The 14,185-nt window shown below is 36.5% G+C and overlaps 1 protein-coding gene across 6 annotated transcripts in view; it reads left to right on the top strand.

The window, feature by feature from the left end:
• The window catches only part of THRB (thyroid hormone receptor beta), a 153,581-nt gene that overhangs the window by 117,307 nt on the left and 22,089 nt on the right, over window positions 1-14,185 (top strand). The window contains exon 1 of one of the 6 annotated variants that reach the window (XM_066570556.1): window positions 3,363-3,810. The exons of 4 other annotated variants lie outside the window; for them this stretch is intronic. In XM_066570556.1, coding sequence (XP_066426653.1) covers window positions 3,363-3,810 — 448 coding nt within the window. Of the gene's footprint in view, window positions 1-3,362; window positions 3,811-10,494; window positions 10,823-14,185 lie in introns of those variants that run through there. One more of the 6 variants, XM_066570628.1, reaches the window with a different exon arrangement.

Here is a 14,185-nt window from a genome sequence, read left to right as displayed (position 1 = left end):
AGCTTTTTGTATATTGCTTCTTTGACCACTGTTGGCAGATACTAGTAGGAAATTGGGAAAAAAGGCCACATAACTGAGATGAAAACAAATTGTTCCATATTTTTTTCTGTAGTCCTTTATACATTGACATTCAGATAACACTGCATGCCTGAGAATAGGCCAACCTTTACAATTACCCATTAAGGAGTATTTGCTTTGGTTTGTAATAAAAGAATTCTTAGGGATTCCCCTTGCCTATTCTTTTAGGTAAGCTTAATGGGCAGTTCATCTGCTAAAACTTTTCTTCTTCTGTAAAAACAAACTTGCCTTTAAAAAAACCTTCTGATGGGAATTTGGGGAAGTCTTTTGACCTGTTGACTGCTGAGATGCCAGTTATTGCTACAGTGTGCATTTTGAAATTGCTTGGTGATTCCTTGATGAGAAGAGCTCTGGCCCTGCTTGTTAGTACTCTTTACTCTGAAACGGGGCCTGTAGTTTTTAGTCATGGTTCATCCCAGTAGGCTGTACTGCTTCCTGCCTTGATTATACCTGTTTTAACAGTAGCTAGAGGGAGAGAGAGATGCTTCTCTTACAGGTAAGAAGTGGAGACAAAATTACATTATCATCCTTTATCAAAGATTTTGGGTTGACAAGACCAAGAGCAGATGCAGGAAATTTCAACTGTTTGTTGGTTTGGTTTTTTTTTTGATAAAAAGGAAAAAAAAGGCTTTGAGAAATTCAGGCAGTATATGTTAGAACCAATGGAGTAGAACAAATAATGTAGTCTTCTCATGAAAATAATTTAACATTATAATAAGAAGAATAGTAATTTAAGAAATAAACATCCACTGTGCCTCAGTATAGGAAGTAAAAGAATAGAAGACAAAATATAAGAGCCTTCAGTGGTAGTTCCTTGCAACTTAATCTTTGACTAGCAAAACTTGAATGTGTAATGTCCCTGGTGACTGAGGAGAATTTGTGAAATAAAGTGGAAACTTGTAAAATTAAATGAACTGTAACTAACATGGCAGGCAAAATAGTGAGACAAATTTCAGAGGGAGATAAAAGGAGAAGAGAGCATATAGCTTCTTGATGTTTGGCTAGCTTTGTTAAACTCTGCCTGTGTAAATTCCAAATGATGGAAACTGTAATAGAATCAAGTTCTCCTCATAGTTTAAATGTGTCTATAATCATATTTCAAAGTCCCATGGATGCTTTGCTAATGAAGAAATTGGAAGATATGTTTTGATTTTATTTTTTAAGTTTTGAAGTTCCTTGTTAAAGGTAAAAATCTATAAGCCTTATGTGACACCCTCTCTGAATCCTTGGGGAACAGAATTTTTACCATAGTCATGAATATATGTGTTTTAATTAAAATCAAAGGCTAAGAGACAGCATAGGCTAAGAGACAGCAAAGATGGCCTTTAATATCAAAGCTAAATTTGAGGAAAATATATAGAAATTTTTGCCTAATGAGATTGAACAGCCTGAATTATGAATCACTGATCTTGAGGACTAATAGCAAGACCTGAGTACCTGAGGATACAACTGACTTTTCTAAACAAAGTCAAGAATTGTGTTGCATCACTGGCCTGCTCAAGGAGCTGACAAAGCATGGATCTATTTATGAGTGCATAATAGAAATGCCAGTATTTTTAATATATATATTGCACATGCCTGACTCTCACATTTTGAGACTGTTATCCACACAGGGAGATAGTTAGAGTGTGAAGGAACTCGAGGGAGAGTAGCCTTTTACTGAACCAAGTACACTGTTCAAGGTTATGCAAAGTCTAGAGGAAGGGTGGCTTGTAGTGCACAGCTCCTCTTTGTGCCACAGAAAATGAAATCCTCAGTTCCCAGAGGACCTTTTCAGAGAAACCCTATCTCTTTCTCTGTGCTTAAATTTATGAAGTCAAGAGAATATAAAAGTGTTCAAATTATGAAAAAAAGTTTTATATTCTATTCTTTTTATATTTTTTTAAATTGCCTAGTATTTCTGGGTTACTTTCACTATTCTATTTTAAACTGATTATCCTCCTACAAGTGATATTCTCTTGCCATATTAACTGCATTTAGAATTAGTTTTTAATTTTACTTAGAAAATGAAGTCTGAACTAAGAGCAGATCTATAAAGCTAGAAGTAAGTAGGTAAGAGCAAATTATGTAGGTAACTTACCTGCCCTTTGCATTGAAGTCCATGATGCCAGGTACTTTCTCAAATTTGTGTTACTGATGTCCATCTGAGATACAGTCAGTAGAAGAAACAGATTTGTATCTGCAAATGTCAGGTGAGCTTGTATTCTTAGCAGCAAAAAGGTGTTTACATCTAAAATTAAATAACATACTCAGGAAAGCAGTATGTATATACAGGAATTAAAGTAGGATAACAGTATTTAAAACTAACCATGATTAAGTTTTCTGAATTTGTCCTGTACTAACAATATTCCACTTAAGAGAAGTCCTAAGACAAAGGATTCAGAAACAGCAATATTATGATAGAACTGGTAACTGAAATCCCAATTTACTTTGAATCATTTTTTTCTGGAAATTAATGACGTGGCATGCCCTTACCAATATGTTGCTTTACTGAGTGAAATGCATGTAAAATTGACTCTTAGGTTGATTATAACAGCAGAATCTTACTATGATTAAAACCACTGTGGTATCAGTCATCAGATGTCTGGAATTTGCTATTTTGTTTATGCAAGTTAAACAGCTATTTTGTATTTTAATTTTGTTACATATAAAATAAAATAATTTCTTAAATACCGAATATGATCTTTGATGGGTCATTTCTACTGATTTTAGTTTGCTGCCCAGAAATAGAAATTCGGCTGTATTTAGTTTTCCAAATGTGTCAGCTAGTGGTATATCAGTTTCTTCTATACCAAAGAACAAGCAATGACCAGTTAGATAAAATCATGCAGGTTTGGTATTGTCCATTATCCACACTGGAGCCAAGTGTCCTTGCTCCTGAGATAAAATTAGCATCTCTGATACTCCACTGTGACCACAGGCGGAGAAAGGCAGTAGGTAGCAAAAGCGGAACTGCTAAGCATGCCCACATAAGAATGTCACACTTAGGTAACTGAGTGTCCCTCAGGTCAGCCTACGATAAGAGCAAAGTCAAACAAGGCTGAATCCTTGATGTTTTGTGTTTTAAGTATCTGAAAATTGTTCACGACCAGCCTCGACCTACAAGACCTCAAATGATCATATGAGCAAGGCAATAAATCGGTGTTAACTTGCCCTGGGGCCCATGTTGTAGTTGTGATGTTGTGAAAGTTGCATCTAGTGTTAGCCTGTCCACATAGATCTGCCTGCTTTTTCAGGATTCTCAGACAGGAAAATTTTATATTCACTTTTACTGAAGGGGAACTATGGTGGCTGAATGGGCATGGCTGAAGGGTTCTGCATCGTATCAGTGCAGTCCAGTGGAGATGCACGGGAATACCACAGCATCAGGAGAGCTGGGGAACCACTTGCTTTCCAAAACTCCACACCTGAGCAAGATTTTGGCAAAGCCGACGGTTTGTAGCCCTGCAGTATTTGCCAAACATCCAGGACGTGGCCTCCCGTTGTGGGACAGACTGATTCACCTTCCTGACAGAAATCAGAAATGGAATGTAGTGGGCATAACAGAAAATCATTTCTGTAGGAAAAGACACTTCAAAAATTATGATATCCAGAGGAATGGACAGCAGCTTTCGCAATGCCGACATGCTTCAACTTGGACTAGTACAATTTTACAGCCAGGCTATACAAAAGCAAACTTTCAAATCATGTCAAGTGCCCAGGAATACCAAAAAGAAGAAAAAAAGTGTAAAGGTAACTGACATTATCATGCAGAGCACAGCAAATGCTGTATCTAGAAAAAACAAAAAGCAAAACCAGCTTATGTCTTTGTTTACTGTCAGGGGTTTGGCCATTGGTAAAAGCATTATTATGTGGGGATGTTTTCTAGCTACCAACCTTTTTTTAATTTATTTGGTTTTTATCAATGGTAATTGCGGTTTTTAGTTTTCTCTTCTATTTAATTTAATAGCTTTGTGAAGAGCCCTTACGACAATGTGGTTAGTACTTATTGGGGTTTTCTGTGTGATACCTATACAGAATAACATCTCTTCTTTTAGAGCTTTTAAAAAGTATTTGTCTCTCTCCTTATGATCTTTGTAAGCTGATCAAGAATCTTTTCTGAACTTGGCCTTTTTTTTAAAGCATATCTTTGATACATTCAAAATGCAAAGACAAAAGAAAGCCTTCTTTTCTACTTTCAGGGTGTTCAGCTCTCAACAGTGACTGTGTTGTTTGCCTTCTTTCTTAATATTAACCATACCCAAAGCCTCAGTGGGTACATGTACAGAGCTCAAGTGGGACTTCTTGTTAGGAATATTCTCTGCCTCACTAGTCAGGAGAATAAACCATTTTCTCTGAGGTAGGTTGTTTTCACATCAGCACAGCATTGAAGGAACTTCTTTTAAGAATCACAGTTGCTAGGGTATTAGCACAAATGTAGTGCTTAAGTTATTCTTATTCCTCTTTAAACTTGGATAAATGGTTCTTCATTGCTCTTCACCTAAAAAATAATTACTGTATATTGTGAGGGGGGATTACAAGTTGTTTTCTTTTACTTAAGTCTTGCGTCACTCCAGGAAGAAAGATTACAGTGTCAGGCAGGATATCACCTCATGAAAAAGTTAAACTGGTCTAAGTACCTGATTTCTTTAGATTTAGTTGTGCTTTACCTCAGAATGCCTCTTTGCTAACAGATGTCAGGTGTTGATCGCTTTAACGTCTTACTAAGGGCTGTCAGGAGGCTACCAAACCCAGACAGTCCCATCCAGGAGCCTGTTAATTATGTTATGTCAAGCTAAATTAGCCTGTTTTCTGCTTGGTTTTATTTTTGAACAAATGAAACTTCTTACCTTGATGTTTTCATGTGAAGTTGAGGCAGGGAATGACTCAAAAAAGGTACCTGTTTTAAGTGTTGGCCATTACTTTCTCAAGAGATAAGCTCTGTAATTAACTGATGTCTGCTAACAGAGTCTTCCAATTATGATATATGGGGAGGCTTAACAAAGTGGGTTGTCTGGGTCACAGGTCTATAATTACTCTTAGTAATATTTGTTTGGGGACCATCTTAAAAGTCATCCAAACTATTGAAGAATTTTGTTTGCTCATTTGTTGGCTGACATCTCAAGGAGTAAATGCTTTCTGACAAGACCGTGTGCTGCCTATCCATGTCATGAATAGTGCAAAAAAAAGCAAGCACAAACCCTGGAGGAGTCCTCATCAGAAAAGAGCAAGCTCCATTCTCTTTTTACCAAATTTATTCAAGGTGTCAAAAATATTTTGAGGGATAGCTGGAATTGTAGTGTATCTGAACGTTTAAATATAAACGATGACATTCTTTGTTATTCAAGCAGACTAATGAGTCTGAAGTATTTCAATAAAAGGCACATCACACTGGCATTTTATGAGTCACAGACAAATTTAGTGTCATGTCATAACCAAGGTACAGTGGGTTTTGTGAGAGGAGCAGTTTTAGAGAAATAACTAAGTTGGTACATGTGGAGAAAAGAGGTGTGCTGTTGTCTAAGTAAGATTTTCATCTAGTTTGTACCACAGGGCAGCTAGTTTGAATCTTCCTGCATCTGTTGCAAACCAAAGAAAATCATTTTATGTCAGAAAGATTTAGCTTTTTCTCCTTCAACTATTATAAATGTATCATAAACAAAAGATTATTTTTTTTAATGTCTTATCTTCCACTGAGACATACTCCAGGAACTGTCAAATGCTGTTGTGACTTTTCAGCACCAGAATTCCATAATCCTACCTACCTTATGATTTAGTCACAAGTAGAGTTTTCAAAATAAAATAAAAACCATGAAGAATTAATTTTCTGTTCTTGTAAATGCTTGTTGTTATTTTGGATTCTGATGTTTGAGGTTTTCTTAAGTTAATCTCTAAGTTTGCGTAGTCATACTTCTGAGGGACCATTTTGAGTCTTTGATAATAGTGCATAAAGTGAATGAATAAGGTGGTGCAAATACATATATTAAAGAGAGATGGTAACTCATTGTGTGGGCCCAGAGAGAGTTGTATTTGACAACTTATGGATGTTGCAAAAATGACATTAGTAGTTTTGCTCAAAAGCTGTTGCAGTTTTCAGTATATGTTCCTTATGATATGAGAAGATCTGTCTGGAATGTAGCCCATGTTATGAAAGTGCTGATTTGTGTTTGCTTAGAAAAGCCATGATCTATTTTCTTTTTTTTTCCCAAAACCATCAGAGTTGGCTGAGACAATTCAGGCAACAATAAAATCCATAAATAGGAAATATAACAGTTATTTTGTAATGTGTAAAAATTCATTTTACAAAGCTAGGAACTGATAATACAGGCATACAAAACTGTGAAGAGTTCAGAACGGTATGTTTAATCTTTGCAACTATGTGTTTAAATGTGTAAAGTTTTTTAGTAAATCCTGGATTTTTATTCATCTTTATGCATGAAGTCTGAACAGCAACCAAGATAAGATCCTTCCATTTGGTCCTTCAGCAGTGGCACTCTGCCCTGACTGATTTCTGATTTGAATGTTCTGCAATACCTCCCACATACTGACACTGCTGAATCTTTTAGAATGGCGTGCAGGGGCCCTATCTGCAGCATTGCGATACCCAGGACTCTAGACCAGGGGTGCACAGTTTGGAAAAAGTCAGGAGAATAGGACTCTTGCAGGTAATATTCCACAGCAGATTAAATTGCACTTCATGATACTTCTTTTTTCTGTGTCAGGGACCTCTGTTGGTTGGGCTGTAGTGTTCAGAGGGACGCGACAGGATTTTTGTCTTTCCTTAACATTTCTGTGGGTTCGTTTTGGTGGGTTTTCTAACCAAGCTAAGTCACAAGAGAAGTGCATCTTAATGGGGGTATTTCATTGTTTGTAATTAAAAATCTTAGTCATAATTTGTAAAACAGGAGTTAATGAAGAGCTGAATGGTGTAGTGTAAGGCGGTCTCTTCTGCAGATTCCCCCTTTCAGGCATTCACAGCCTTATTTTTGCCCACCCAGTTAATATCACTGACTGCGTTAGACTTACTTCTGATTTACACCAGGGTGAGTATATAAAAACCTTTGGGGCATTCCAAAGTTCAACAAGTAATTCCTGTCTTTTTTAGAACAATGGACTAACACCTTAGACTGTGAGAGGTTTGAGCTTTGGATCCTCTGCCATTACAGTGTCAAAATTTCTGTTTTATTCCTGGCCTGTTTGCTTGAATTGAAGGGTTTATTCTGATGGTGATTAACTTCTGTGTGTTCACATAATCAGACACGTGTGAACTCATAAAATTCCAAGTGTGATATTACATTGCTGGAGGCAACAAAAGCTCAACATGACATGATGTAAAGACATAAATATTCAAATAGGAATACAAAACAAAGAAAAAAATATTATTCTATTCCACTTTCAGACTTTTGATAAAGAAGACACTGTCTGACTGTCTTGTATCAGAGAATTTAATTCAAAGGCGTGCATGAAATGAACCTAAAGGATTGGACCCTAAAAGATTAGCATGAAAATATTTTAGGAATATTTCAGTTTTTAAAATCTTTGCAGTGTTCTTTGAAGTGATTTGTTTCCAAGGGAACAACAATCTGCAGAGCTATAGATCTCTTTAATAGTAACATATCACAGGTAAGAAACCTACATTCCCTGGTAGTGTTCATAATTTTTTTTGTTTGTTGGAAGAGTAATTTTTCATTTTTTCCTTATCCTTCACAGTTTCATGTAATTTAATTTCCTTAAGGTATTAAAGGAACTCTTGTCAAAAATAGTACATGTAACACATTTCTGAGCATCATTGATGTAGCTTAGAAAATAAGAAATGTTTAAGGGATTTATTTTGAAACAGAAAGTAACTCACAGGCTGTGCCATGTTGAAATACCATTTCCTCAGGTGCCGTCCTGGCTGGAACAGCTCTGTCTACAGAAGGCTTCAATTCTGTTTAGTTTTTCAGTAACAAACGTAAATCCAGTCAGAGGGGGAAAAAACAAGAAAATGAAAGATTCGTGGGAATTCTGACTTTGCTGGCAAAGCAAATCCACATGGGAAAAATTCTCACTAAGAATTTAAAGCCCAGCTTTTCTGGGTGGTGTCAAAGTATCTAGGTATTGTGTTCTGCTAACCTGTAAAACACAGCCTCACCTCTGTGGGAGCTCTACATAAGTTCCTGTTGGTGGTACAGGGGATCTTTTTGTGGTAAATTAACAACCCAGGTACGGTACTTGGGAATGTTTTATTGGGAGCATGGAGAAGTAAATTCAGCAAGCTGTATATATTTCATACACTACAGCATTACCAACGCATCCCCTCAGCGGGAATGGTTTGGGGGTTTCGGTATAAACAACTATTGCAGAATTTCTTGAATGAAACAGGCGTCTTTATGAAGTGCTGAACACCCATTATTGAAAAATCAGATCTTGCCTGAGACATGCTTTTTATCACAGGCAAACTCACTGTTTTTAAAATCTAGATGATGGGCCTGAACTAAAATTAAAATTAACTTATATTGTGTGCTTTTCACACTGTATTTTACAGTGGTATTTTTGAGTTAGACAATGGTAAATGAGTGCGGGTTCATTAGGGTTTTACTTGTTGGATTTCAGTAACTGTTTGTGGTCTTCATGAAATAAAATGTTTAAATTATTAGATTTTAGGAGAACAAGTTCATTTTAGAGGCGACTTCATTGACTTCAGTAGCACCGATCTCAATAGAGTTCAGTTTGATTTACCAAATGTATTATTATTTTATGAGCAAGTTAACCAGAAATGCATGTTAAAGATGCTTCTTTTATAGTTAGAGAGGGAAGAAGAACTCCAAGTATGAATTGTAACTTCTCTGATCATTGGAAGGACTTGTCCTGGATTTGGCACTTAATTAGACATTAACTGGAAATGCTGCTTACTTAGATAGGTTAGTTACAGTTGTGTGTTGGAAGGAAAATGTCTCTCTGTTGGCTGTTTTTATTAGTCTGAAATATTTAGCAATATCAGATGGGGAAAAATTTTTATATGTCATGACCAGTTCTTACCTATTGCACTGAACTTTTGAGGACTATTTAAGAGTATGTTCATCAAGATTGTTGGATGTATGCTTAAGATCCTAGAAGAAAAAGGGCCAAGTTACACAGTAATTTTAGCAATCCTGTAGTTTAAAATGAGTGAAGTAAGAAAGCTCTCATTATCAAATCAGTAATAACTAAACTCCCTAATAATAAGAATAGATGTTAGAAAGGGATACCGGTTTATTACTGACTTCACAAGTTTTACTGTATCTTAGCTGTGCTATAAAGAAAAAACACATTTTTCCTCATTAAAAAACCAAATAGCAGTTAATATAAGTTAAAAATAAAATAGTTTTCATTTTTAAATAAAACAATGGCTGATTAAAGAAGATATAATAACCATACTGAAGCTTGAGGTATGTTAAGCAATTAGAATATCATACAGATTTTGTTGTGGCATTGTCATGTTCATAGTTCATAGGTGAGTCAAAATGGGCAAAAAACATTCCTTCCATTCCTCGCTCTCTTATTAGAAAAAAAGCTCTTCTAAAAGCACTTCATTACTGAAACAGAAAAGCTAACAAAGCAGACTAGCAAAGCAATTAGCTTATTGATAATATTTAAGCAGTGTTCTTTTTGCTGATTATATTATTTTGAAGTTTCCCACCTGTTGAACTCAATAGAAATTACTTCTTGAAATCACTGAAGTTTAGAAAAGCCGCTTTCCTGTAAATTCATTATAAGGCAGTGGGGAGGATTGTGAATGTGTGGAAGGCTGGGGAGATTCATGCATGTAATTCTGTAAAACAAAATCAATAAAGCTGATGACAGATTAAGTTGCTAAATTTTGTAACACTAGACTACTGTTTGGGTCATCAGCACAGCACTATTGGATTTTCTATGGTTTAATGCTGAAAAACAGGATTATTGATTTTAGGATTTTCAGCGTATCCCCTCTGGGAGTTCTTAAGCAGTCTTTATAATTCTTCACACTTAAGTTGACAACTACAGTGACATAACTGTGTCCTTGCCTTAGTAGTCGTTTTCTAATCATATTGGAAAAGGCTGGAAATGGTTTATAAAATGATTATTCCAGACAAATGGGGGAACAGAAGGGTTGTCAGGATGTCACTTCTTTGTCTGGTGGTCATTGCTACCTGACTGCCATCTTCCCTTGGAATTAACTTACAGTCACAGATTAAGACCTTTGACTGTCATAAATCTGCTTCCCAATATGTTTGACTGGCAGGGGAGTTCACAAGCCGTCCCAATATAAATAGGATTTTAGCACATCAGGTGCTGCTCCGAAGTAAAACGGGCTGTTTTGCAGTCGACTTTGTTGGTGTATATTCATTGCTCCTTTCCCGACCCATGTGTATGCATGCCTGCGTGTGTATGCATGTGTGTGTGTACGTAAAGTAGAAGCTGAGATAGGCTAACAAAATGAACTACTGTATGCAAGAAATATATGAAGTGCACCCAGCTGCTGGTAGCAATTGCTACATGCAGTCCACTGATTATTGCACATATATTGAAGATAATCAGAGTTACAGCAGTTGTGATGCTCAGGTCCTGCACAGTAACAACATATATATGGAACAGGCCTGGGCGGTGAATCAGCCTTATACCTGTAGTTACCCTGGAAACGTGTTTAAAAGCGAGTACTCTGACATGGACATGGCCCTGAATCAGTACAACCAACCTGAATTTTTCACAGAAGAAAAACCTACTTTTTCTCAAGTGCAGTCGCCATCGTACTCTCAGAAGAAAGGTAGGGGCATTTTATTTAAATAACAAAAAAAAAATAATCTCTGTTTTTGTTTTTGTTTTGCTTTAAACTTACAGTTGCATCAGTTGGCTCAGATGCATCTTTGAATGTGAAGGCTGCCTGTTCAAAATTGAAAGCAGCAGTAACATAGGTTGCTAGGTGATTGTAAGGTTTTCGGAGAGCGATGAGGATTTCCAAGCACTTTTTCTTAATATATAAGAGACATTTGCAAGTATATTGCTTTTTTTTCTGCTTTCCTGGGCTATTAAGTTCCTTTGCTATTCACCAGTGAGCTTGATAAGAAAGTTTCTCTCCTGAAATGTCATCATTATATATGCTGCATCTTAAAGCTGTGTTTCTGTTTACATACAAACTGTGTAAGTCCGTGTTTTCAGTAAATGTGAACTCTGTTTGCTCAGCAACTCAGGAAAAAGATTCTGAAAAAAAGGACTGTAAATATGTATGGGAAAATGTGTTTGAGTTACTGTTTTCTGAGTGAAAACCACGAGTTTCTGATTATGCAGAGCAAAAAAGACTGAAAATTCAAGAATATATCTTTGCAAGAAAGATGACTTTGCATCCAAAAGGCTGATCTAACCAATACATTTGTGAGACAAGTGCAATGTCTGCTCCCTAGGGGTTAAATCATCGCCAGTTTTTAGAATTTATTCTTTTGATTTCAAGTAAGCAAGTGAGATTTAAAAGGAGCCCAAAATACTAACAAACACTTGTAAATGTTTTCAGAGCTGTTTGTTTTGAACTCGGTAACCCAACTTACGCATATGAAGTATACATTCTCTGTGTTTCTTTAAAATCACATTAATAAAGAAAGAAAAAAACTTGTATGTTATACCAAAATAATATCCTTTTCTAATCAGACCAGATTTTCTGTATGCAGTTTTCCAAAATCCAGATGAATCTGATGTAACTAGAGAGATAAAGAAAACACCATTTACTACTTTTGAAGTATCTTTGTAATGAAGAGCAGACTGTTTATTTTTATTAACTACATGGAAAACTGAAGTATTTTCCTCTGGACAGAAAATACTCATTAATTCTTGGTGCAATACATCTCTATGATTGATTGAAAGATGTCTTAATTTCATACATTGAACAGCATCATATTTCATAGTAAAGATAATTATTTTAAAAATCCTTCTTGGAAGCTGTAACAACCTGATCAAATTGTAGGCTAAATGTAGTTGTGGATAATACATGTTTTTGTGTTGTGCAGCATTTTAAATGCTTTTTAAGGCTTTTTTATGTGTTGTTGGGTTTTAATTAATGACTTCATAGCCTTTGTAGAATTCTTCTATTTCTTGTTTTTGGTTAAGGGAAAAGTTTATCTCAGGATTAACTTAGAAAAAATAAAGACTTGCTGTTGCAAAGTCACTGAAGGAGTACATTTTTCATAATGTTAAAGGTTATAAATAATACTTAGTACACCTAGATCAAAGCTTTAAGTTATTTCAGTGCTCAGGCACCCGACATCTGCCCTGTGTAAAGTTTTTGAACTTGTTTGGTTTGAAAGAATACAGAGTTGTTTTTAAAAATGGCTTGTATGCCCTTATTTTCTACCACCTCAGTTTCACTGAGAAATGGCGGTGAATTTCGGAGGAAGCCAGCTCTCTAGCAGGCTTTTAATTGATCATTCACAGAGACTGAGCAATGTGTTTTGGGATTCTTTGAGCCTTATTACTGTGATAATCAATAAAAAGTGGCCTCCCTTCTGTCAAACCTTTGCAAATGTTGAGGTTGTTAAGCAGAAGAGATCTAGACTGCGTGGAACATGTGCATCTTCTCTTTTCTTTTTTTTTTTTTTTATTTCCATCTTTTAAGCAAGCTATCGTAAAACTAACAAATCTTTTAATCCTGTCCTAAGAACAGAAGGCTTTTCACAGGGCATGTGTGTCTGTATTGATCTGGAATTGATTGGGGGAGCAAGTGAGTTTGTTAGAGAAGCCTTGGTAATAGCCCATTAAAGCAAAATTAATTCCCTAAACAGGTGTTCATGAGGAGTCTTGATTGTTGCAGTTGGTATTTTTGTTAGTCCCCTGAAATTTGTTATAATCTCAATAATATGCTGTTCAAATCAGATTGTACTTTACAGTAGCACATGGACTTGTTACTTGTTTCCTCTCAGAGCTTTTGCTAGTTACTAAATGGTTAAAGTCTTGTTTTCCCTCTGGGAAGAAAAAAAAATCAACATTTTATATGTCAAAAAGCTTGTAATTTGTGAAACGGTATTTAATTACTTCTTTATTTTTATGTCACTTTGAAGGAATTCAGAAAATAACTTGAAAAACAACAACCAAAGACCCCAGCAATGTGTCACTGTCGGGGGGGTTGGGGGGAGAGAAACATTTATAAAGCATAGCCAGTTGTTCTAAATATCAGATATTACAGTACATTAAAAACTATTATTTCCTGACTATCTGTCAGAAATTCTGATGAAAAAATTAACTTTTAAAGAAAAGAATTGTAGTCCAGAAAATCAGGCGGTGGAGATGTGGGTTTAGCTTTGCATCTACTTGTTTCTCCATTACCTTTTGTGCTCTTGTGTACACTTTTAAAAGGTGACAGCACAACGTTTGTGCAAGAGCTTACTGTTTTATTAAGGAAGCCCTTTCGGACCTGATCCTGCCCTAGGAAACAGACGGCCACATACACTTTGTTTTCTGTGTAATGCTGTGAAATCTGATAAGCAGAACAGGGCTCATCGTTGTGAGAACAAGGTGCTATTCTCAGTTTTGTCCCAGAGAGCTTAAACTGGAATATTTTTCCCCTCACACAGTGCTGCCAGCCATGGTGAGCTTGCAGCATTGCCTGCTGGATGAGTGATGCTCATGGGGAGCCTATGCCCCCCTGCCCCTGTGCAGAGGCTGTGCAGACAGACAAAAATGTCCCTGGATCTCCTCACACCACCTATGCTGTGAGGAGGAGTATGCAGTGACAGGAGGAGATAATGCAGTTAGGAAGGTACAAAAGAAATATGTACAGGAGTCCAGAAACATCAGTCTCCCCACACTAGATGTCTCCATAGTGTTTTGGACATTTGGACGACATGGGAGAAATGTCTGCAAAGTTAAAACTGGGATGAGAGTTGGCTTTTCACTTTCCTTTGCATGGTAATTTCTCAGACAATCTTAATGAAAGATGTCCACAGGTGTCTGTGAGGTTAGGGTTTAACTTCAGATTCTGTGGGGCAGAGAGCAGTAAGCAGAGGCTGCCCCCCAAACCAAGGGTTTTGGGGGGAATTCTTGAGATTAGACTGGGGGGCAAATTCTTGAGATTAGGCTGTAGCAGAGCTGGCTTCTCATCCCTGCAGCTTGCCTTGCTTCCCAGATACTAGTGAGATACCCGTGA

This window comes from Molothrus aeneus, chromosome 1, assembly GCF_037042795.1.
Source record: "Molothrus aeneus isolate 106 chromosome 1, BPBGC_Maene_1.0, whole genome shotgun sequence".
NCBI lineage: Eukaryota > Metazoa > Chordata > Aves > Passeriformes > Icteridae > Molothrus > Molothrus aeneus.
The sequence above is the reverse complement of the archived record's forward strand: the minus strand, read 5'-3'. Positions and strand labels throughout refer to the sequence as shown.